This window comes from Xenopus laevis, chromosome 7L, assembly GCF_017654675.1.
Source record: "Xenopus laevis strain J_2021 chromosome 7L, Xenopus_laevis_v10.1, whole genome shotgun sequence".
In the NCBI taxonomy this organism is placed as follows: domain Eukaryota; kingdom Metazoa; phylum Chordata; class Amphibia; order Anura; family Pipidae; genus Xenopus; species Xenopus laevis.
Window position 1 is genome coordinate 25,838,851 of NC_054383.1, and position 26,821 is coordinate 25,865,671.

A 26,821-nucleotide genomic window follows, 5' to 3' on the forward strand; every position below is an offset into this window, starting at 1 on the left:
GTCACCTATGGAATATAATTGGAAGATAATTGGAGTTTAATAGGCAACGGAATTTATAAGAATTAAACATACAATTCTTCATTGCTCCTTTATATAACCCTTCTGGTAAGCACAGAAAACAGCTCTGAGAAGCCTTTGGCAGTTTCGTAGTCATTGTTCAAAGCAGAAGCAGAGCCTAATTCTTCCTGGAAAACAGTCACACGTGAAAGTAACTATCCCAATATTATTTGCAACTGTCTGAAAGCATGCGGCATGGAGACATATGGTTGTAAGGTTTCGTGTACGTATGACTTTGCATTGGGAAGCCGTAGAGAGAGAAAGGCAAGAAGTGGCATATCTTAGCAGTGGTCTGTGGATAGGGGGATGGGACTGGGAGAGATCACATTTCAGCTTGACATCACAGATTCTCATTCAAACAGGAGACAGTATAAAGGCTATTGGAAAAGCAATCTTACTCTGCAGAGGTTGCAACCCCTCAACACATACAGTAGAGAGCAGGAGAGCTACTGCACTCTGGGACCCACCAGCTGCCAGTTCTGTAGGGAACTGCTTGCCGACTAACTGCCAGCCGCTCACTTCTCAGTACCATGATCTCCAGAGAGGGCTGTTAAAGGAGGTAAGAGCACATAGATGAACTTCTACTTCATAAATAAGATTGCCTGGCATAATGCATAACGAATGTGTTTGACAGCTGCTGTTATGGGACCTAGAGAAGCATAGATATCTTCCATACATTTCTATTATACACATGGAACTTTTGAGACTTTCTGTTGTTACACTGACTTGATATTACCAGTAGTCCCTGATGTTGTCTTATGACAGCTAAGGATGGAGAAGGGACACAAGTCTTCTAGAGAAATGGAGAAATTATCTATAGGTCCTATGCCAGTTTGGATTAGAAATATCAAATTTTGGAACCCCAAGCCTTTGCAAACTACAATTCCCAGTATAAAGAGCAAACCAACAGCTAAATGAGGGGCTGAGAGTTGCCGTCTGTAACAGCTGGCCCCTTGTGATAGTGACTTATGATTGTGGCTGAGAACCTTCATGCTTACGGAATGTAAATGATAGCTGCAAATCCGCTCCATTCAGCAAGTGGGAATGGAAAAATAAACACCCTTTTTTAGATGTGGTCTGTATCCCCTTAATCAATGCAGATATTTCCAGGCAAATATAATGCTGGTTTATATACAGAAGCGAAGCCCTGGAGAGTAACGCTAAGTCTGGGAGTCTTTGTGGAGCAGCTGTTTTAAAGTTACTAGATTCTAGCAGTGTATCATGTTGCAAACCACCGCTGAGTGTGGTTGGACCATAGGGGTTAGGATGAAACTATTACGGGATGTCCGTGAATAAGTTGGCCATGAAACCTTCTATTGAAACCTTCTATGAAACCTTCTCTAGTTGCATGGTGGCACAGTAGTCAGTTTGTTTATACAATGGTTGTCTTTGCAACCTTACAGTGCTGGTCTTTGGGTTTGATTCCTACCAAATCTGAATGTCATAGGTATGTTCTGTTTGGGCTTCCTCCAGGTGTTCTCTTTTTCCTACTACACTTTAAAAACTAAATCAGCTGGCTCCAAGTCCTAATGCATGTGTGCCTGGAATAGGGTCCTTATACTGTAAGATAAATACATTTGTTATTGCCCTGAAACGAATGATACTTTTTTCATAGTAACAAATCAGAACCATGGTCCATGTACAATAATGTCCCATTTAGAACAAAACCACTCTACTGTAATGTCTGTGAAGAAGCAGAGGTATAATTGGTGGAAGTCGCCTGGATCCAGATACACCTGGATAGATAATCTGTCATTTGCACACTCACATTTTTGGATGCAGTTAAAAATAATTTCCCCAGTCTTGTGCTCTTGATGTCTTCACTCGTCACTTAAGCAGTCTCACCTACTGCTGTACATCTAAAGGACTGTCTGATGGAAAGCTTCCCAAGAATGGTAATAATCTGAATTCTCAGGGCAAAACAAGGAATCTGTAAAATGTGAGTTTTCATCCGGAATCCATAGGTGCACAGGAGGAGAGATACAATCTCAAACAAGTGAGTGGAGCCTTTTCTCCAACAGCTGCTTGTGCTGTCCTTCATAGGGCAGAGACACACGGTCAGATTCAGGGAGATTAGTCGCCCGGTGACAAATCTCCTCTTCTTCGGGGCGACTAATCTCCACGAACTACCTTCCCCAGCCTTCTTCCGGCTAGAATATAAAGCATTTGGCAGGATGGCACTCAGAGAGATTCGTTTTCCGAAGTTACCTCACGTGGAAAGTTCAGGCAACTTTGGAAAACGAAGCACTCCGAATGCTATCCCAGCGATTTACATTCTAGCCAGCGGGAAGGCAGTTCGAGGAGATTAGTCATCCCGAAGAAGAGGAGATTTGTCACCGGGGCGACTGATCAACCCGAATCTGACCGTGTGTCTCTGCCCTTAGTCTCTCAATTGACACCACACCATCTTTTCTACCAGAGCACACTGACTGTCATGTCTTGAAATCCAGAGATCTCAAGAAGGTCAGGTCTTTCCAATACTTACTATAAATCCCGCCACCTAAAGGAGCATACCTCTGGCCCATGCAAGCACAGGAGACCCTGCAAATATCTAAGCTATTGAAAGGGCTTCCAAGAAAATGTTCTGCTAGTGAAGCACAAAAATATGCAGATCAGATGTCGAAGTCTTTGAGATTTCTTTGTGGATACTGTGGCAGTTCCTTTAATTTTTATCAATGTGAGGAATTTGCTGTGTTGGGTATTTCTTGAGTCTATAGGCAGAAACTGGAAACCTCAGGAGAAGGGGCCACCTTGGATAGAGGAGCTCCATAGCGCTACTACTTTATAATGGTTTCCTAATGACCGCCAGACACAGCACTGAGGAAATTACCTAGGAAAACAGTCTTTAGGATGTCAACCAGTCTATGCATACAGCTCCCCTCTAAACCAAGATCGAGTTGTGCTCTAAATTGAAAATTCATCAAATCATAAATAATATTTTACATTTGTAAACATTTGCAGAACATTCTGTAGGAAAAAAGCGGCCTTGTTTTCCATACACTTGCTATAACCTTTGCCACCTGGCATTTTCTACTATAATTATGGCTGCCTTTTTTTTGGATTTCAGTGTCGTCTGATAGATTTTTCTGTCAGCATTTCAAGCCGTAGACGGGGATATTGTTTAAATGCAAAAGAATTTTTCCACATCTGGTCTGGTCATAAATAGAAGCCTTTGCGTTAATATAAAGAAGCCTTATACCTGCAGTCTCTGCACAATGTCATCTGGTGTTCATGAATCAAAAGGAGAAATAAAACCTTCAAATGAAAACACCATTATATATCTTTAAGGGGCAGTCCCCATTGGTATCTTACGATATCTATGAAATTAAAAGCTTCATCTGAACGTCATGTATTCACAGAATCACAAAAGAAACTTTTGGTCTAAATCCCTTTTATATGAAACCCTCAGGGAGTGTAATAACTCGCAAAGCTTTATCAAGAAACCCATAGCAACCTATGTTCTTCTGAACATCTGATGAATAAATTGCAACCTGGACTTTCTGATTGACTACTATAAAGTATGTTACGTGATCAGGAACAAGGTCTGCAACTGATATTAATTACGCCCCCCCCATATATCCTCACACTTACGTAACAGAGATTGCAAGTTTTCTTTGTAAAGGCAACACAATGTACAGAATATATTATGGCTAATAATGGGATACCAGCAGATATAATGAAACACTACACTTCAAACAATGCCAAAATTGTATTTTATTGAATATTCTCTTACTGTGAGAACTGTACAGGCAATGTGATTTGACTCGTGAATTTAAATAATTTGATGTGCATGGCAAACCAAATGAAGACCTTATAGTAGATATACAGAACTGGGACTTATTTGAAGGTATCTAAGGGCCTTGAAGTCACATCTCAGAAAGGTTTTTGTTGGATGTCAAGCTTTTCACTTGTTTGTCCTCATTTGCTACTGTATGGATTCATTTAAATGATGTGTTTATGTGAAATATACCTTAATGGTATGGAGGCATGGCCAGGTTCTTTTGTTAGCAGATGCAGGGAATTCTGGGTTCAGGGCCTGAAGATGTACAGTGGTAGGAAATCTTATGCATTAATTCATTCATTTTCGGAGCAACTTGAACACTTTTTACCCTATTTATTTTACTTTTGACTTGGGGTTTGTTTGATTACCCAGTCATGGATTCACTGCAGCCTTTCCAATATCATGGCTAAAACACTGACTGGGGCTGGGAGGGACTTAGACATATTAGAAAGGCAGAAAGTTGCAAAAAAACAATGACTGGTACGATGCATGTGCCTAATGAACTGCCAGCAATCAGGAGGCTTTCAGAGGGGTTGCCATTAATATTTTTCAAATTAAGGTTCCCAATAGTTATAGGTCAATTAAATGCAATACAAGGTTCATCTTAAATGGGCAAATGTGTGTTTTGACATTATAGTTATATAACTGGTCGCATTAAATAAGCATAAATCCTAGTTCTACACAAGCATGGTTTTCTAACGCATTTCTTTTATCTTATTGTCAATATTGTTGCATCATATATATTTAATTCAATTTATTTTTGTTTTTCAGTCTCATGGTGCCAGGTGCATGACTTACTGATACCCAACTCCGTTATCAAAGTAATGCCTGCACAAGTAATGGATTTTGGCTGCACTGCCCAGGCAAACTCATGAAAATGTTTAACCATGCTGTTTGGATCTCCGCTGAACTGCTCTTCCTGTTGTATCTCAGCTACTTGCAAATATTCCCTGCTGGGTCCCGTCCCAGTGGGGCTGACTACCTTCAACGAGGCTGGCAAAGACTGTTGGAGGAAGGGGAGAGCTGCACAGATTGTAATCCAGAAGAATGCCCACTACCAAGGGGCTGTCTGGCTGGAGTTGTAAGGGACCATTGTGACTGCTGTTTAGAATGTGCCAATTTGGAAGGGCAGATTTGTGACTTGGACAACACCAACCACTTCTATGGGAAATGTGGTGATAACTTAGAATGTCAGCTAGATATGGGGGACCTCAGGCATGGAGAGGTCCCAGAACCTCAGTGCGTGTGCGTATTTAACTCAGCTGTCTGTGGATCGGACGGTAAAACTTATTCCCAGCTGTGTAAATTTAAAGAGGTGGCCAATGCACACCCAGGAGCCAACCTTACAGTTGTACATGACGGGCCCTGTGAATCAGGTATAGTAAACATGTGAAATGGCCAGACAGGGAGGCACATTTCTTTTTGTTTCTATTTCACACCTCATCAAAGTAACGAACACGAGAATAGCAAACAGTTTACTGGATCGTTTCGATTTTGCCATCATGTTCTCTCTTTGCTCAGAAAACAAACTCACACTTCCTATCTCTAAAGGACAAACATTCAATAGCAAAGAGTTTAAAATGAGTATTGAAATACCAGGCCTGAGGCCAGGGGCAGCAATTATAGCCTTCAGAATTAATTTTGCTTAGGTCTGAAAGCATTTATGAGGAGAACAAATCAGTAAGAAATCAACAGATTGCTGCTTGCATGGAAATAAACACTCAAATGCAAGTAAAACCCTACAAGGGATTCTAGGGTGATTTATCCAGGGTGGAAAAAGCCTCCAAACTTAAGTTCAAGACCTTGCCAAGGGACAAGTGGCTGCAAATATTGCCAGTCTGAACTTTGGAATGTTACCGGCATAAGCTGTCCATACACTGGCAGATCCGCTTGTTTGGCTGGATCCACAAGCGGGGCCAAATCAGGCTCATTTATTCACTGGCCAGTTATCTCACTTAGCTTGACCTTTAGGGTGAACACCGCATTAACATACCAATCCATTCCTTATCAGATGGGAAAATCAAGCCTGCCTAATTGATACCTGGCCAGATATTTATTGGGCAGGCCCATGGGTGGTCCTTTTAGACTTGGCAGCTTTTATCCGCCTGTGTATGGCCACTTTAGTCACATGTACATGCTGGTCTGTCACTCCTAAAATATCCGTAGACATTATTTGAAGATAAAGTTGGCAGTACAGTATGCAATGCAAGGATGCCTTATTCAATGGTTTTCCCAATGACAATGGACCTTGCTTATCAGGAACACAATTTTAGGCCTAATTTATAATGCACCACACAGCGCAATTAGTGCTGCAAACATCCTTTTTGGAGCTGATAGTCACTGTGATAGTCAGTGATGTATTAATGAGGGCCAGGTGGGGGGGGAGCACATAGGCATCCAACATCCTACCTCGCGTGTCATTCAGAAGCTTCAGAAGTTTGGGAGTGGCAGGAGATACAGACCCTAATTACAGGTCGTAAGGGCAGGGGGAAGCCGCACTTCTTGATGTTGCTCTCTGCCTGATTGCCACATTTTCTAGTGCTCAGTGCAGGGAGAATCAACCCCGGGGTCAAAAGTGCTCTGTGAATGAGCATTAAGGGGCAGACTCTTGCACTTGTGCCCTCTGGGTTTGAATCGACCCCCCTTTTGTGCCATACACACACACAGATATAACTGACAGTGACACACATGCATTTTGTGGGCAATATTGGTGTATTGGTGCATAGTTTGAGAATCTAGCAGTGGGTGCATAATTTAGCATCTCTTGAAAAGCCCCTGGAATTCCAGGGGGGAAAAAGGGAAATGCAGTTTTTTTTTAAAAAAAAAACATTGCAAGTTGTACATATGCATTTAGCCTTCAAAGCTCATTTCCAGAAGCAATTGCCGTATGTGACACTGGCCTAAAAGAGTATCAATGAGCAGCCTCAGTGTGTGCAACAAATGTGCATGGTGTTAGAATAAAAAGCCGGTGCTTAACCCCCTGCTGTGCCATTGTGTGACACTTGTTTTGCACTGTTGAGCGGCACACTGTCCCACCAGGAGACCAGAGAAAGGTTACTCGAACTGTTAATAACCCCTCACTGGTGCGGAGAGGCATTTGTCAAAAGTGGAAATAACATACGTTCTGAGATTAAGTTACACGCTATGTTTTCTTTTAGCCAAATATAATTAGAATGAGCTACTGGTTCTGGGGCAGAGTACCTTATTATATAAGTTCCCCTTTGTGTAAAAAAATGTATCTGGCTGTGTGTGTTTGAATTAAAGGCAGATGGCATTGGATTGGGATAATTGCTAAAGAATGTGATCAGATTACTGGGAAGAGTATAGCAATATAGTACATGTCCTTATTTAGTGCATGCAAGTATGCATTCTCACTTAATATTTTATTGTTTATATCAGAGGTCCCCAACCTTTTTCACCCATGAGCAACATGCAGATTGTATAAAAAGTTAAGGAGCAACACAAGCATGAAAAATGTTCCTGGGGGTGCCAAATAAGGTCTGTGATTGGCTATTTGGTAGCCCCTATGTGGACTGGCATCTTACAGAAGGCTCTTTTATATAAATGACTGTCTGAAAACAAAATCCAGTAAACTGTGTAAGAACAAGGACATTTATGAACACAGTGCAGGGTGCAAAGTGCAATTTCTCAACACAAAACAGCCATGTACAGTTGTGTGAAAATGACGACTAATTGAAAGGCTAGAAAATGAATGCCATTTTCCTCCCCTGCTCAAAGTGTATGGATAGTAAAGCACCATAATCAGATTAAAACACTCAAAGATGTCTAGTGCTCACCTGGTATTTGCTAATAGAGGGGCTATCATTCTTGTTATGTAACAATGTGTTTTATTGTAGTGCGAGAAGAGGTCTAACATTTGTATTTGCCAGAAACTGTAGAATATATGGAGCCAATGATTATAGGTTTCAGAGTTTCTCTGTTTGATCTTTATTGCTTGCTAATGCGGTGTTTGTAAGCAATAAGGCTTATTTACAAACGCTAGTGTAGTGGGCAAAGGGAAATTTTGCCATTTTTTCCCACGGTTCCATGGAATTGCAACCCAGCGCAGATTTGCGCACGCCAATTTTTTAAAAATGTAGACGTGTTCTTGTGAACAAGTTGCAGCCAACATTGTTAGAGAGGGAGTTGTGTAATTTCGGCCATTTGGCAATAAAATAAAGTTTGCACGTGATTCTCTGAGCCCATTGATGTAGTCCAGTGTTGTCCCTTGGAATAGTGCTTGACAAAGGGGTTTTATTCCCCGAAACATTGCATTTGCACTCCGCTTTGTAATTGGAAGGCTTCCTGCAGCCCTGTGTGCCATCAGATTTTTTCGTATTGTACCCTTGGAATCAGGGCAGCCATCAGGGGACGACAGGGGGGAGAGTTGTAGGGGGCCCTGCCACGCTGCACTTTCTTGGCTAGCCGGGCCCCCCATCTTGCTGAGAGCTGCTGAATTCGGGAAGGCATGGATATTTAAGGGGCCCTGGCCACCAATTTTCTTATAATGTGGAGGGGGGGCCTGGCCACCAATTTTGGCCACCAATTTTTTTTCTCATGTGGGTCCTAGCCACCAATATTTTTTAATGGGGGGGCCCTGGCCACAATTGTTTTTTTATGGGGGGCCCTGACCACCAATATCTTTTTATTTTTTATTAACATGTGGGAACCCTAGCCACCAATATTTGTTTTGTTTTACTGTGTGGTGGGGGGCGGACCTGTTGGCGGGGCTTGCGGTGGGCGCAGCCCAGGGGGCCCAGGAAATTTTGACGTAAAGGGCCCTGTGATTTCTGATGGCGGTCCTGCTTGGAATAGTGCCATGTACAGGGTGGTGGTACCTCCAAGGTTCTCGAGCATCAATAGAAGCACTTTTGCGTTTGATTCAACTGAGACAGGATGAACACAATGGCGCTTGGCACAACTATACAAGTACAAAGGAGTGGGTTTGGATGCAAGTAAATTTATTGAATAACTTCAATTTGCCCAAGAATTCCATCCACTTGTGGCTGTGATCATAAATGAGCCCTAATGTGTAGAACTTATTTATTTGTGTAGATGGGTTTCTTGAGTCCTTTTATTGTGATGTTTGTTGAACCTGTCTAACGATTTATTATATTGGGTATAGTAGACTGAATGGTAACATATAAGTTATATTTTCATCTAGCAAATTTATTAGGCATATGACAGCCCAGATTGCAAAATGTATAGGGAACAATGTACCCCATAGTCTATGATGCCCACCATGTGAACAGAAGTCAGAGCAAGTGTATGTGTGCATAAAACCTTTTCTGTGAACGACACAATTCATTGTATGTGCTGATATACAATAATTTTCACAGCTTAAAGGGGTGGTTAACTTTTAGTATGTGATTGAATGGCTAATTGTAAGCAACTTTTCAACTGGCCTTCATTATTTATTTATTTTTATAGTTTTTGCATACTTCTTCTGACCCTTTCCAACTTTCAAATGGGGGGTCATTGACCCCATCTATAAACAAATGCTCCTAAAACAAATGTATTGTTATTGTTACTCTTTATTACTCATCTTTCTATTCAGGCCTCTCCTATTCATATGTCAGTGTCTTATTCAAATCAATGCATGGTTGCTAGGGTCAACTGAAATTGGAACATTTAGAGCTGCTGAATAAAAACTGAATAACTGAAAAACCACAAATAATTCAGTACAATGAAACACTGGTCTCTTAAAGTCCACATTGTTACATAGCAAGAAGTGATAGCCCCTCTATTAGCAAATACCAGGTGAGCTCAAGACATCTTTGAGTGTTTTAATTAATTGCAAATTGTCTCAGAATATCGCTCTCTATACTAAAAGTTAATTTAAAAGTGAACAACCCTTTTAAATGGAACATTTACCATAGTTCAAGACCAAAGTATATTAGAAATCACTTTGGAGTTACAAGACCTTCATATGGCAGATACCAGGTACTTTTATTTATAGTTCATGGAACTTCAAGGGATCTACTTATATATACTCATATATTTAAATGTAGGAGATACTGTATCTTATTTCTTGCGTGATACTACATCACCAGGCACTGATTAACAGCACATTCATTGAAGGAGTGGTTCACCTTTAAGCTAACTTTAGTATGTTATAGAATGGCCAACTCTAAGCAACTTTTCAATTGGTCTTCATTTTTTATTCTATGTAGTTTTATAATACGTTGCTTTCTTCTTCTGATTCCTTCTTGCTTTCAAATGCTCTGACTATGAATTTATTGTTATTGCTACTTTTTATTACTCATCTTTCTATTCAGGTCTCTCCTATTCATATTCCAGTCTTTTATTCAAATCAATAGATGGTTACTAGGGTAATTGGAACCCTAGCAACCAGACTGCCAAAATTGCAAACTGGAGAGCTGCTGAATAAAAAGCTCAATAACTCAAAAACCACAAATAATAACAAATACAAACCAATTGCAATTGTCTCAGAATATCACTCTCTACGCCATACTGAACATTTATTGAAAGGTAAATGACCCTTTTAACATTATGTATATTTCATTGGAGTTGTACATAGTGATGGGCAAATTTATTCGCCAGGTGGGAATTTGCGGCGAATTCCCGCGATTCGCCGCCGGCAAATAAATTTGCCAAAAAAAAAATGTACGCTAGCACATTTTCGCCAACAAATTTGCTCCAGCGTCCAAAAAACGGACACCGGCGTCAAAAACGAATGCCGGCATCAAAAACGAGACGCTGGCGCCGTTTCGCCCCAGATTCGCCCATCACTAGTTGTACATGCACTGAAGCATGTAACTCTTTAGAGAACAAGGATATTTGTTCAAGCAACTATAATCAGTAGAAGTAGTAGCATGAGAAAGCTGTTTTTCTATAGGCACATGCATTGCTCTTTTGCCGAGTGATTAATATCCTGTCAACAGTTATTCTCTGTGCAAAGACATTAAAAGATTCTTTCTTCTATCCAGGAGATTAATGAAATCCCTTCCCATCATACTGAACCAATTTGTATTTTACATATTCCAATGGTAACATCTATGTTTGTATGCATGCAGGGTCGGACTGGGCCGGCGGGACACTGGGAAAAAACCCGGTGGGCCCGCCAGCCCAGATCCGCCCCCTGCACTTCTAAAGTTCTTCTTGCCACGACCGGCACACGTTTAGTGGAGGGGGGGCCCGTGGCCCTCCCCAGTCCGACCCTATATGCATGCATTTTCTTTTGGAAAGATTCTGAAGACCAGAACCCTACATAACTACCCCTTTCCCATTTCTTTCCCACCTACCCTAATTCCACATGTCTATGCCAAGCCCCATGCAGCAACAAACCCCAAAATAAAACCCTATAGAGATTTCAAAGAATCCAGATGGTACTTATTAGATAAGCTCAGCGTTGGACTGTGGTGCCAAGGGCCCATTATAAAACCTTAGAACATGGACTGACTATTTTTCCTCCTGTCCTCACTCAATCATTTTATTGTTCTAGTCTCTTCTCTTGAATGCTATACTATTCTTCTATCTATGTATTCTCTTTATGCCATATGCAAATAATCACCATGAAATAGGACAAATGGTTAGAAGCAGGAGAGCCCACCAACCGGGCCCACCGGGAATTTTGCTGGTATCCTGGTGGGCCAGGCCAACACTAGATAATATACTGAAAGAGACAGCGAATTCCTTATTATGTGGTGCCAATATTCTTCCACGTCAATATGATAGTAAACTAGAATTTACTAGCTATATATAGAAACAAGGGAAAGATATTTGGGGTCAGTATATTGTACTGTAGCAGCATAAGCTTTTTTCAGGCAGGGCTGTCCATGTGGCATCTGGCATTGGAGCTGAACCAATGTGTCCCTTGGCTCTAGCAGATAAGTTTCTGTTTTACTCTACTTTGCTTTTCTGTTTAGTCTCAAAACAAATCAGAACCAAACATTGACTGTCATTTATTCTAACTTATTTTGGAAGCAGGAAACTTGAACTACAACAGTGTTTCAGTTTGTCCCAAGAAAGATCATATGTGTCTTGTCCGAGCGCCAACATTTTACACTGAATGCAAACAAAAAAATAAATAAAATAAACAAACCGAAAAAGGATACACTATAACTAAACCCAATAATACTTGTATGTTTTGTGGGGACAACTTCAATCACTGTTATAACTTTAAGTCTTGCTAGAGTTTAAGCTGGAAGCTGTTTGTTCTGCTAAAAATGTGCTCACAGGCGGCTTTGGTTGCATTTGCTTTATGTTATGCTGCTTTCCTTGCACAGATAGTTGGTGCAGAGCTAGGGGCCCCTATATTTAAAAGGGGGCTGATTCATCAAGTAGGTGGAAACTGCTTACTTGAGCGTCAATACATTGGAAAATGGCTATATACACATAACTATATAAAGCAAATCGAATCTTTTTTTAGAAGAGTGGTCCCCGATGAACAGATTCTACTTTTAATTCTAATTTTGGATTTTCTTGCAAATGATCCTGGTTGGCAGTGACCTCCATAGACCTTGGACACTGGATGTGATGTGACCAGAGAGGCCGCTAACCCCCTTGTGTAAACCCCTTGTGCTGCTCTGTTTTTACAAGTCATGTACTGGGAAGTGGGCAGAATCTGGGGGAGCACTTGGGGATGGGCTAGGGGGGCATGTGAAAGGAGTCACCCTTTTAAAATGATTGGGGGGTCCTTGCGCTTTAACTTGAGCAGAATCACTTTAATAGCACAGAGTGATGTAACAATAGAGGAAGCAGACCCCGCAGTTGTGGGGGGCTTGGGGGATGGGGGACCAGGGCCGCGAGGTCTGCTTGCTCTGTAACTGTCATTTTTTGACAGGAAGCAGGCAGGGAACAAGACTCTTGCTTGCTAGTAAGTGAGGCAGGGGTGCAGGTAGGGGTTGTGGTGAGTGCCAGTCTCCTTGCTGGGGGGCCCTGGTGCTTAGTAGTTAAGCCACTGTTAGCACTGTAATGATCCAACGCCATGCGAATAAAAGTGCATGGAGGTGGATGTTTTCTAACCATTTAATTACTAGTATGTAGTGGCGTAACTGCTAAGCGATGCAACCCCAGCAAAAAATATTTTCAGTGGGACCCAGCACTCACCACAACCCCTACCCACTGCCTTCCCTTCTCTGCTCGCTAACAAGTTAGTGTGCCCTGTTCTCTGCCCACTTAAAGAGAAGTTGGGGAGAGGAAGCAGACCCCAAGATCTGGGTCCCCTGGGCCCCCCATGACTGCAGGGTCAACTTCCTTTATTGTTATGTCACTGGTACTAGGGCTTTAAGCCTTTACCATGTGTGTATATATATGTATATATATATATATATATATATATATATATATATATATATATATATATATATATATAGTGATTCGCAAAACAGTGCCGGCGTCTCATTTTTTAACGCCAGCGTCCGTTTTAGACACCGGCATCCATTTCCGATGCGCAAGCGCTTAGCGAATTTTTCCAATAGCGGCAAATCACGCAAATTCGCAGCGAATTCGCGCCTGGCGAATAAATTCGCCCATCACTATATATATATATATATATATAAATATATATATATATATGTTCGGCACAGACATAGCTGATTTTCCTCTGGACCCCGCAGGCTCCACCATAGAAAGTTATGTAAAATCTAGTTGTTTCTCCTGCATCTTCCAAAAACAACACCCAAAAGCTCAGAATGGATGAGAAAGGATGGGGGATATGATATATAGTATACCAGTTACCCAGAATCCTCATCCTTTAGAAGATATGCAAACAGTGAAGTATTGCTATTTGCTGCACTACACCCTTGACTAAAATTGGAGTTATATTGCATCTACATTTTGCAGGCCATTACTTTGTAGGCTTTTCAAGAGGATTTTAGAAGAAAGAAAGCATATTAGGGCTAACCTATAATTGCAAGATTTTCCAAGATTGTAGAAAACGAAGCGATCCGAGTGCCACCCCGCTGGTGATTTAGATTATAGCCAACGAGATTAGAGTGTGTCTCTGCCCTTAATAGGAAATTCTTTAAATATATCTAAAACGATTACAATGTTCTCCTTCTCATTAGCAGATGGAGATCCAAACCGTAAAAAACTCTTGGAAAAAGTCATAAAAACGTCATTGTGGTCTGTGAGAGGAGTCTGAAACTGAATGAGTGGATGCTTTTCTCACTGAGTAGAGTCTGGCCCAGTGTCCCTTTAAAAAATAATGCCGACTGCACTGAGGAGCCTCACACGTCTAGGAACTGGATTAGGAAACAGAAATCAGTAACACTATTTGTTCCAATCATTTCTATCCTGGCACATGCAGTCATGACTTTAGACTACAGGTATTAATTACAGCTGCCAAAAGACACCTACAATATGGCTCCTTGCAAAATGTAAAATATTTGCAGATCCAAGAGGAACATATTTAATTTCACAAGTGAATGGTTTTCTTCTTCAAGTATCTGAAATATAGTAACTGGTGCAACGTTAGGCTTCAAAATACAGTGTTAGTATTCTTGGCCTCCTTTTTTTTAATCATTTGCAGATGCATAGTTGTGAATTTCAGTCTTTCTACTTGCCGGGGCTTTTCAGTTACACTAATGTCAAAAGGGTTTGAGTTTGACTTTTTTTTGCATTTTGCAAGTACAATTAACACTGGTCTGTAATTCTGAGCAAATACAGGTATGGAACCTGTTATCCAGAATGCTTGGGACCTGGGGTTTTCTGGATGAGGGATCTTCCAACCTTCCAACTTTAGTTTAGTAGAAAATCATGTAAACATTAAATAAACCCAATAGGCTGATATTGCTTCCAATAAGGATTAATTATATCTTAGTTGGGATCAAGTACAAGGAACTGTTTTATTATTACAGAGAAAAAGGAAATAATTAAAAAAAAATTGAATTATTTGGATAAAATCAAGTCTATGGGAGATGGCCTTTCCGTAAATGAGAGCTTTCTGGATAACAGGTTTCCAGATTACGGGTCACATACCTGTACTGTGGTTCAGCAAGGGAGAGACAATACAATATCCCTCTTTATATACTGGTCTCTGCTGACCTTGTAGTATGTGTGTTTGGCCTAATAAAGCAATGCCTCTGGGTATGGGATCCATTATTCGGAAACCCGTTATCTAGAAAGCTCAGAATTACGGGAAGACCATCTCCTGTAGACTCCATTTTATTCATATAATTCACATTTTTAAATATGATTTCCTTTTTTTCTCGGGTACAAAGGTTCCCTGAACTCAACCCCTGCCCTACTGGACTGAAATAAGTGACCTTAGGTTTAGTTGTAGTGATGTCATTTATGGTTGCGCCAGTTCTTGTTCCTGTTCCAGGTACAGGCATGAAGCAATTTTCAACTCCACTTTCATTATTAGGCCCTAAAAAAATGAAGATGGGGAACCCAAATATAATGTCTGTACATGGGGTCCCATATTGTTTAAAAAATAGGTTTTTAATCGCAGTCCCAATGGTTCAAGAAGGTAACATGAGAGTTTTTTTGAAAAAATTCTATTGAGAGATGAGATTATTTCGTATGGAGATATTATTCACATAAAAGAAAAATGCTAATAGCTACACCGGACCTAATCAATGTAATTGCTTACATTTACCCAAACACAGCGCCTCAGATCCTATCTCCTCCATATGATATATGGAACATTACCGGAAAGGATGCAATTTTTGGCTGTGAAGTCTTTGCTTATCCAATGGCATCCATAGAATGGAGGAAGGACGGAGCAGAAATGCTACTTCCAGGAGATGATCCCCACATTTCTGTCCAGGTATGTGTGTGTAGTTCATCATTATCGTTTTTTTTGTATTCTATATTTATTTTTCATACAAAAAAAAATTGAATCAGGAGATTCAATTATGGGATTGTTTTATACAAAGTACTCAGGACATTAAAATAGCCTATGACAAAGCAGTAGCTAGTGATTGATCTGATTTGCTAATAACAAGAGATATAATAAAGTAAATAAACACGAGGGCAGGTCCAGATTTAGTTTTTGTACCACGTATAATAGAGGGGCTCATCTCATTGAACAAAGTATACGTAAAGATTGGGATATTTTATTGCAAGATTCTATTTTGGTAAAGCATTTGGAGAAGGCACCTGCCTTTGTATATAAAAAAAATCCAGGGACTTGGCCTTTTGCCTATCTAGAAGCGTTTTCAATTCAAGGGAAACTACAACTATCAAATCTTGGCTGAGATACTGTATAATTGTAATTATCCCTGTGGAAGAACAAGATTTGCCAATTTTTGAAGGTTTCCAAGGAAGTTTGTAGTACAGTGACAGGTGAGATAAAGCAATATTTCAACTGTATGTCGAAAGGGGTTGTCTATCTTGCAACATGTTCTTGTGGGTCCCAATATGTTGGTGAAACCACACGGAATGTGGAATATACATCAGCAATTGATAGAAAAGATGATAAATCTGCAATTGCTAAACACACAATTGATGAACACGGTGAAAAACAATGAATCACCTTTCAGATTATAGATAAAGAATTAGGCATTTTGGATATATCGTCTTAAAACTATGGAGTCTCCAGGAGGTATGAATAGGGAATGGGAGTTGACAAAGTTATTTAATTGGATGTATTGTAATTTTTTATATTGTTTCTTCCCTATGAATTTGAATGCATTTTTAATGGGACGTATTATGAATTTAGTATCCCTTGGGTTATAAATATATATTTCTGTTATTTCGTGGCTCAAATTTACCTTGTGTGTGAAAAGGTTAATGTTTTTAGGGGTGGGGTTATTTAACTCTTTTTGGTGTAGGCGGATCATGTAATCACTTCTCAGAAAGTGGCGAGATGCCACGAAACGCGTTAAGCATATGATCCATGTTTAATGATGTGATGAACGGCATTCGTTTAAAGATGAATTATTAAAGGTGAACATTTTATTGACTCCCTCTTGGTTGCTCCGTGGTTTTTGACATTCCCAATTTTTTGGTATTTTATGCATGGTAATTGTATTATGCCAACATTTTGGAATAGTCTGTACTGTACAGCCACTTCAGTAAAGCAGTAGGGGAACCCTAGGACCCTTGATTTATAGATGCCTTTGGCCTTTATTAGGTCTGTTTGTCTGATACTAAAGCCAGTATTCTTGATCCAACTTTCTGCACAAAAATGTGTCCTTCCTATGATTTATGGTTTTCTTATTCATTCTGTGCTCAAAACGAATGAGTACACAAAGTATTATACATAGGATGTGGTTGTACAGTTAATTATCGCTGACTTTATCATATTCTCTTATTATTTATGATGGTACATTCCATTCAAGCACAGAACAGGCCTGGCGTGTTTCATTTCTAATGTCACAATGGCTATGCTTGTGTTGCGGTGGAACACACGAACTACATTTATATTTAGGTTATGTTTATACCATGTCTTTTTCTGAAAAAGAAAATCTAAATACCGTTCTATACACACAGATATGCTTAACATGGTATAGAGAGAACAAACCTGACACTCACAGAAATTGAGAGCTTTCATTTGATGAATATTTAGCTCTCTATATAAAATCTTTGTGATGAGAAGATCTTAAATAGAGGCAGATTATATATATAATAAAAAGAAATCATGAGCACTAACCCATGCTGTAACGTTGAACAACTGCTATTTTTGCAGTACTGGTATAGGACTGTTATCCAGAATGCTCGGGACCTGGATGACAGATCTTTCCAGAATTTGGATCTTCATACCTTAAGTCTGCTAGAAAATCATGGTAGCTGTGTGATCCTATCTCCAATATAGGGAATATACATTTGGCATGGTTATAAAGATTATACAGTGAAAGAGAAAAACTGGTCCAAACTGATGTCCTTTAATGTGTTTCTTGTGTCACACCAATGTATAATTAGGGAAGAGAAAGCAGCATGAAGTGTAAGTAAAGGACAGATCAATCAGAAAACGAATTAAACTGAGAGTGTCAGTCTCTAGTATGTTTATGATTGCTGTTATCTTCTCCTTTCTTGTTGGATGCAGGATAGAGGTGTAGCATCAGAGTCCACTGGAGGACTTGGGTTAAATTCTTGCATTTCCATATCGACTTCCTCTGTTTTGTAATGCTTAAACCGTTCCTTAATCAATTCCCATATCAAGCACCACAAGAGAACTCCAAATGGGACAGCAGTAATCAAAGGAAGGACAAGCATTATTATTAATAGACAAATGTAACTTTGAAGGCTTCCCGCGTGAGAGCCAGGTTCTTCGGTGTTGAACTCATCATTCTCAGGATATGGAGGAAACATAGATACTGTAGTGTAAGACTCGGTGATCGACAATGTGCTCAATGCCAATTCCTTCTGTTGTTTTAGGAGCCCTTGAAATTGGCTTAATTCTCTGTTCTCAATTCTTTCAATGAAGAATGCAAAGAGCAACAGAAAAGCAAAAGCAAAATTGCTCACCCTGGCCATTGCTTTTTCACTGCGTATCATCAGTAATGCACTCCCAGGTGCCTCTGACTAGAGGAGATATTTTAGGGACAACTGTCATGTTTATGCATTGGGACATGATCTGCCATCAGTCAGTGGGGAAAGGCACCTTGGCCAGTGCTCACTTGGCAGTGGGCACTGGCCCAGCTATTCCATTTTTACTTCTGAGTTGAGTACTTTCCAAAGAATTCCGAAATAACCTCTGTTTTATTTAGAGCTCCCAATATGGGGAGTTTATCTCTTTCTGCTACTTAAGGTAAAACTAGCCACTCTTTTCTCTTTGGGAATATTTTTGAACATTTTGCACTTTGTACAGGACCTTGCGTTAGTAAATGAGCCAAAAATGCATTAGAGGTAATTTAAGTGCAGTTGTGGTCCCAGTGCTTTCCCCGCAGTCAGTTGCTTGTAACACCAGTTTTATTAAAGGTACTTGTGTCAAAATGCTCTCCTTGCACTTCCGTCAAGTTGCACTTGATACAGGGGAACCCTGGAGCTTCCACCACCTCTGGATCAGGTGGTGACTCCAGGGTTCCCTCAGCGCTGAAAGAATAGGGTACACATGTCTCTCATATTCCGAACACCAGAAATGATGCCAGGCAGACTTTAAAAGTATTTGGTGCAGCCGTTCCCGGTTTGCGATGAACTGCATGTTTCATCAATTGCATTAATTTTGCTGAATTGCCCGCAATGTGATAGTCAAAGCCCAACTGCACCAAGATCATTGACGGTACCGGAGTTCTGGGAAAAATGCTTCTTTGGAAAAAAATTTGATGATTGTGCTTAAAAGACAAGGAAAGTCTGAAATAGAATAAGGCCAGAAATGCTGTATTTTGTATACTAAACATAAGCATGAACTTACTGCACCACAAGCCTAATCAAACAAATGATTTATGCTTTCAAAGTTGGCCACAGGGGGCTGTCATCTTGTAACTTTGTTAAACATCTTTGCCTGACCCTGCACATGCTCAGTGTGGTCTGGGCTGCTTAGGGATCGTTATAAACAAAGCCGCTTGAATTCTGCATGGCTGGGAAGTAAGGCGGGGGCTCCCCCTGCTGTTCATAAGTATGATTGTTTCCCTGCTCAGCAGTTAGGGACCGTCTGACAATTCCTATCCACAGCAGTAAATGAAGGCAGAATTTCACTACATACAGTCAGGTTTCTTATAAAAACGGTAAACATTTTTTAATTAAAGTATATTGGAGATAGGTTTCTTTTTCATTAAAGAATGTAAAAATGGGATTTTATTTTTTTGCCTTTACATGCCCTTTAACATAGTTTTACAACCTAAATGCATGAGCTTACATTTATCAATGCTGATTCTCATCTGCCACTTAACCTCCCAAATTGCCAGTTAGTGTAGATCCCCCTGCAAGGATGCTAAATCCTGTATATACTTTATTGCCTGCATAGTTTCAGGTCACTGGTAACCACACATACTATCCATTGCTTACATTGCATTCCTCCAAGGTATCAATGGACAAATTGAATAAAGTGGTCCCAATGCAGAACCCCAAAAAATAACTCCAAAAAGGAAATATACCATTGACATCAGCCCTCCATACATGATCACAGAGGGTAAGCATGTCAATTTTATATCGATTTCCTTTAAAATTTTTCTTTGCTCACTGCACTTGCGGATATACAGGGACCCTAATAAGATAGATAGATAGATGATAGATAGATAGATAGATAGATAGTTGATAGATAGATGATAGATAGATAGATAGATAGATAGATAGATAGATAGATGATAGATAGATAGATAGATAGATAGATAGATAGATAGATGATAGATAGATGATAGATAGATGATAGATAGATAGATAGATAGATAGATAGATAGATAGATAGATAGATAGATAGATAGATAGATAGATGATAGATAGATAGATAGATAGATAGATAGATAGATGATAGATAGATAGATAGATAGATAGATAGATAGATAGATAGATAGATAGATACTGTAGATAGACAGACATATAGATAGATGGGCAGATATACAGTATAGATAGACAGATAAATAGATGGACAGACAGACAGATAGATAGAGGACAGATGGACAGATAGATAGAGGACAGATGGACAGATTGATGGATAGATAGATGGTCCTAAAATTTTGTATTGAGATATAATGGATAGTCTACCTTTAAAGTGGACCTGTCACCGAGACACAAAAATATGTATAACAAAAGTCCTTTTCAAATTAAACATGAAATCCAATTTCTATTATTTATTAAAGCATTCATAGCTGATGTAAGCTCATTTAAAAATCTCAGCTGTCAATCAAATATTGTCTGCCCCTCCTCTATGCCATGGGCATAGAGGCGGGGCAGACAATTACTTTACTTTCCATTCAGCACTTCCTAGATGTAACTGATCTCAACACCTTCCCCCATTCTCTTTACCACTTAATTGTGTAGCCAGTACATGGGGATAGACATCAGGTCCCCCATTCTGGTGCACAAACAAGATTCTGAGATGATACAAGACTTGTCTTAATAACAGTGTCCACAAAATTGGCTCCTGCCTGCTTGTTATAATTATGAATTCCCAGACTGAAGGAAACAAGATTCAAATAATTTATATAGTGTAATTAAAGTTCATTTTGCTTGACTAATGTGATAAAATAGGATTTTGAATAATTTTTTTGGGTGACGGGTCCCCTTTAAGTAGTTTTCTGCAGTGCTGATCATCCTAGTTCTTCATTAATTTTCCAAAACCTTTTTTTTCTGAGACTTTAAGGATCACATATACTGCAGCTGTTCAAGCCCTAATGATCCACTTTTGATGGATGAGCTTGGCGTTTTAGTTCTTCTCCCTGCTTTTACAAGCCTAATGATGTTTAAGGCTCATATATATAACTACAACTTTTGCTTCACACTGGGATGAATAAACTTAAGGACAAACAAAGGTGTACTATGAATATTATTATCTGTGGTTGGATTTTGTGCTTGCATAGAAGCGCAGGAAACTCATGCCTTATTAATAACCAGGAATTCCAGACACCACATGTGCAGCCATGTGCAGATAGGATGCAATGTTCTCCTAATCTATCGCAACACCCATCATCCACATAAATCATGATAAATGTTGAGTTCTTATGTTCCACTGAGTCTGAAAGACCACCATGAAGCCATTTTCTTGCCATGACCCGACATTATTTCTCTTCTACAGGCATAAGTCTCCATCTTATTTATATACAGTATATACAGTAGCCTGTGTATTTCTTAACCTACCTCGCGTGTCTAGTTTTAAGAATTTTTATCCGTGAGCAACATTCAAATATAAAAAAAGTTGGGGATCAAGACAAGCATGATTAAAGTCCCAGGTGATGCCAAATAAGAGCTGTGATTGGCTATTTGGTGGATCCTATGTGAACTGGCAGCCTATATGAGATTTTACTTGACAGTACACCTGGTTTTTATGCAATCAAAACTTGCCTCCAAGCCTGCAATTCAAAAATAAGCACCTGCTTTGAGGACACTGGGAAAAACATCCAAGATGTGGGTGAGCAACATGTCGCTCACGAGCCACTGGTTGGGGGCCACTGATATTCAATGCAATGTGCCTGCAATGCAAGAAACCACCTTACATTCATATTTATTAATATTGCAAAATGCTCTATGAACCTGGAGCAACATGCACATTAGTAATAGCTGTACTTTATGCTAAATGTAGGCAGAGACATAGCCAGTAAAGCCTTCGACTGTGGTTGGCAGGGAAAAGGGATATTTTGATGGCAAATGAGCAGCTCTTGGCTGAAGACTGAATTCTTGGGTTCATGTGATTACGGGGGCTTTACCAAAGGCATGCGGGTAGAGTAGGGTTCAGTGGCAGACATAAAACCTAATGACCTTAATGTGGTTCAGCAGTGTTTCTTAATATGAATGAGACCCAGAAAATATCTGGAATTTAGAAGGCTTCGTCTGGACCTCTACATTCCTGGGTGAACCAGCAACTAACCCCACTGAGAACTTATAATAAAAGCGTCTTACTCCTGTCCTCTGAATGCCATTGCTGTTTATTGTGTAAATTCACCCTAAATATGTATTCAGTATCTTGAGTATTGACATCATCTGTTATTCTCAGAATTTTGCCGTGTTTGTGGCTCACCATGGTTTGCTCTAGTACAGCTGGAAACATGAACGTGGAGTCTCTGTGTTTCCACTGAAGTCAGTTAGTGCGGTGGAATGTAGAAGGAAAGAAAATAGAGAGTATTCCCACAGTACCCATTCTTTGAACAGGATCATGCTCTTAGCACTGTTTCCGAAAGTCACCGTATATTTAATATGAGGAACTTGGGGAGGGGGACTTTTTCTTTGGATGTATTACTCCCTGCTTCATTTTAAAGGGACACTGTTACTTCTATATTTTTTCACTGGTCATTCGTTATTTTTCTTTATAATATTTACTGTTACAAGTTAGGATCTTTTTTATAGTGATCAGTTCCCTTTTTGGTGTGTTTAAAACAATTTTGGCCAGGTCAGCCACACTTCCACTTTGGTATTTTATATAGAGTTATTATGCTGGTAAGAAGGTCAGTTTCCTTGCCTTTGCCCCCTTGTTCAACTTGATTAAAACTAGGGCTTCTGCCTAACATACTTTTTACTTATTGTTGTAATCATGAAAAATCTATGATTTTTGTTATTTCTTGAGCAAAGCATAGCAGACAGGGAAATTGAAGCCACGCCATGTTTGGTCCTTGAGAGGTAGATAATAAGACTGCAATGTACACCCCCCTGCCTACATCCTTTAGTTGTGACTGTTTTGGTTTACAGATAAACAGGAGTTCATTATACAGGTGGATTATATTTGTCTCGGTAATTTTATTACTGTATCTGCCTTGCGAGGACCAATCATGGAGTAGCTTCAGTTTCCATGTTTGCCCTGTTTTGTGCCAGAAGTAACAAAATCCATAAAATAAAACGAAAAAAGTGTGTTCAGTACAAATTTTAATTATTGAATTCATTGAAAAAGGGAGTATACTGTTATGTCTCTATAAATGGTTTGGCTTTTGGAGATCCCTCATTTATAAGTCCTATATTGAGGGATGACCAGCCTGCAAGACCAATAAGATGCTTTTTTAAATACTTTACCCAAAAAATGCAACCAAGCCTACCTACAGTACCTTACCTTGATGCAGTATTGTGGCTTGGTAATTTTATGAACAAAAGCCTATTTTTCCTTGTATGGATAAGGTAGTACAAACCTGCCCAATGCACCAAAACTTCTATAAAGTAACCATGAATGAAGCAATAATGTGTTATAACAATACGCTACACGTGGTTGACATACCGTTTATGTTTTAGTTTAGGGGAGGCCCGCAGAAGTTTGAAGTGACTGGATGGCTGCAGATTCAATCAGTTCGTACTAGTGATGAAGGGACGTACAGATGCCTCGCCAGGAATAAAATCGGGGAAGTAATGGCCGGAGCAACTCTCACGGTTCTTACTCCAGGTAATAAACAGGCATCCCGGCTTTATTCATTCCATGCAGATGTATGGTATATAAATATGGAGAGGAAGATCAAATCATGGGATATCTGGTTAGAAAGTGTAGACTTCCATATTGCTCCCTGCTACTTTGCGTTGTGTTTTACATTCACAAGACAAGGGCAATTGTTTGGACACCATCTGATACCCAAACTTTATTTGACTGGAACATCAATCTTGCAGAGGAACAAAGAACCCCTCCTCCAGAACCCGAGAGCTGTCGCCCCAAAAACCTCCACTCTAGGCACCGACCTTTGGTTGCCTATATACTTCACCAATAGGAATGTAATGTACTAACAACTATGTAATTCTTCAAGGCAGGGGGGTATTAAAATACAGGCACCAGAGGGAAGCCTATGAGAGGGCTGGACTGGACCAGCAGGACACCAGGAAAAAACCTGGTGTACACCCAGCGCTCGTGGACCCTGCTGGCCCAAATGCGCTCCTAAGCACCTCCCCCGACTGATCGCAGCCAAATTAATGCACAAGAGGGCTGCCCCCTAAAGTTGCTGCTCTTGGCACAGGCCCTTGGTTGCCTGTATAGTAAATAGCACCCTTCTTGGACGAATAACATAATAGTTAGTACATTACAGTTCTATTGATGAAGAATGGTTCTTGTCAGAAGTCAACCTAACAAACCCTCAATGAACACTTTTCATTCATTCATTGGCTACTCATTTGAGCTGCAATATTTACAATGTCCATTCCAGGGCAGTAGCACTATGTTTGTTTATTGAGATTAGGCAATCCAGTTTCCAGGATAAACGGAATATGAGAGCCTTTCCTACCGGTTACTTCGTTTTTTTAGGAAAGGCTGGAAAAAATGTAAGTGCTCACAGAAGCATTTTTGTAGTACACAGTCATTTCTTTTTTTCTCTAAAAAAATGTTTTTTGGTTTAGTTTGCCCTTTTCCCTGGGGGTGAAGGATACCTGAATTTAATATGCAGCCATTTAGCCCCAATCTGGTCCCCATATAGTTCATTCTCCCACATAGTTCATTCCCCCACAGCAAGCTGCCTGGAGCCATGTTCTCTTTGCTGGATATAATATCCTCCCTTTTCACTTCTTATTCTGCAAATAGTTATGCGGGTTTTGCAATCTTCTTAGGTTTCATACACAGAGCATTTCTTTCTCTCTCTGTTTCCCAAAATTAAATTATATCTCCTTCAAGATTCCTCTTGTTCAGCTACTCACAGCTGGGCCTCGACTTTGCATGCATACCATGCGTTTGCTCATGAAAGAAGCACATGTTCTGACGACAGGGTAAAGATTTTGCCATTGACTTTTAAAATGACCTAAAAGTGTAGTATCTTTTGTTTTTAGTATATGTACATATTTTACCAACACCCAAGAGTATGGAATATGTTGACCCTTCATGAATTAAAAATAAAATAATTATATTATTAATAATAATAATAATTATTATATAAAAAATATTACTGTATAGTCTCGGCCGCTCTAGCTTGCTCTAAATTATGAATTGGATGAGTGGTCCATAGTGGGGTGGAGGGGTTGGTATACTGGCATTGCAGTGCAGGGGGCTAGTGGAACCCAGAACAAGGGGTATTTGCCCAGCCCTTTTCTGTCTCTCTCAAGGACATGGTCCCGGTTGTGGCCTGCATCATCTGATGCCCCTAACTCACATGTCTGAATGATGCTCAAATTAGGGCAGGGGTCTTCAACCTTTTTTTTACCCGTGATCCACATTCAGGTTGGAGAGCAACATAAGTTTGCAAAAAGTTCCTTGGGGTGCAAAATATGAGCTGTGATTGACTATTGCTAGTCCCTATATGGACTGGCAGCCTACAGGAGACTCTGACAGTAGAACTGTTTTTTATGGAACAAAAAGTTGCCTCCAAACCTGGAATTCAAAAATAAGCACCTGCTTTAAGGCCACTGGGAGCAACATCCAAGGGGTTGGTGAGCAACATGTTGTTCGTGAGTCACTGGTTGGGGATCAGGGAGTAAGGTGGAAAGGTAGATGGTGGTACAGCTATGAACCCTCAATCTTGTCTCTCACTAATACAGTGCTGACTAATGAAGGCAGTGTTTTATTTGTGGGTCTGGCCACAGGTCTTTGAAAGGGATCACAGTGACCTACAGCAACTCAAAACACCAGATGACCCTAATTGCTGCCATTTTGCACTTTGCACCCTGAATTCTCTTACATAAATGACCCCTTATGGATAACCTGTAAATAATATGCTTAGTGATGTCATTCATGCCGCATAAATCACGGAATGAGTATAATACAAGTTTGGGATCTGCTATCCAGAAAGCTCCAAATTAAGGAAAGGTAATTTCCCATAGACCCCACTTTATCCAAATAAATTAATCCTTATTGGAAGCAACCCGGCCTATTGGGTCCTATTTGGGCCTATTTATTTAATGTTTACATGACTTTCTAGTAGACTTAAGGTATGAAGATTCAAATTACAGAAAGATCAGTTATCCAGAAAACCCCAGATCCAAAGCATTCTGGATAACAGGTTCCAGACGTATATAATAAATATTGTACCCCCTGTTGGGTAATGTGAGTCACCTTGGAGATCCAAGACCTGTATAAAAGCACCAGGTCTATGGTGTCTTATGGAATTTCTGATATCCTTATATTTTAGAGATGGGGGTTATTGCCAATATAATGTACCTCTTTACTTTTGTCTTTCAGATCAGCTGAACATGACTGGCCTGTCTCTGCCCAAGCCGCGCACTCATTTATTTGAGGAAGACGCCGACAGTGAGGATTCAGATTATTACTGAAGCTTACTAACACTATTGACATTATTATGTTACTTCTAATGTATATTTCCATTCAAAGTAGAACGAATATTTAAATGCAACAGGATCGAGGCACGAAAAAAATAATAGCACTTTACAATTTTGGACCAGCTTTTTCTATAAGCATTCGCAAGCTTTATAAATTTGCCTTTTTTATGAAGGGTTTTTGGATGTATAAGTGCAGTGGCGTGAAATCTCAGTTTCCATTGCACACGGATCAAAGGGCTCTTCGTTCTAACGAGGAGCTGGGATGGGGAAATGTGTTTTACGTATGTATATATCAAATAAAAGATTTTAGTAAAA

At 39.9% G+C, this 26,821-nt stretch overlaps 1 protein-coding gene across 1 annotated transcript; it reads left to right on the top strand.

Moving 5' to 3' along the window:
- The first annotated feature begins 387 nt into the window (after positions 1 to 387).
- Positions 388 to 26,821, top strand: kazald1.L (Kazal type serine peptidase inhibitor domain 1 L homeolog). Its single transcript, XM_018225236.2, has 5 exons — positions 388 to 616; positions 4,610 to 5,214; positions 15,415 to 15,575; positions 23,558 to 23,705; positions 26,409 to 26,821. The coding sequence occupies exons 2-5, from the start codon at positions 4,710 to 4,712 to the stop codon at positions 26,498 to 26,500; spliced, it is 906 nt and encodes a 301-aa protein (XP_018080725.1). The 5' UTR covers positions 388 to 616; positions 4,610 to 4,709; the 3' UTR covers positions 26,501 to 26,821.

Coding starts and splice junctions, on each gene's coding strand:
- kazald1.L (XM_018225236.2), top strand. CDS start 4,710: ATGAAAATGTTTAACCATGCTGTTTGGATCTCCGCTGAACTGCTCTTC. Junction 5,215..15,414: donor TGACGGGCCCTGTGAATCAG/GTATAGTAAACA, acceptor ACCCAAACACAG/CGCCTCAGATCCTATCTCCT. Junction 15,576..23,557: donor ATCCCCACATTTCTGTCCAG/GTATGTGTGTGT, acceptor TTTATGTTTTAG/TTTAGGGGAGGCCCGCAGAA.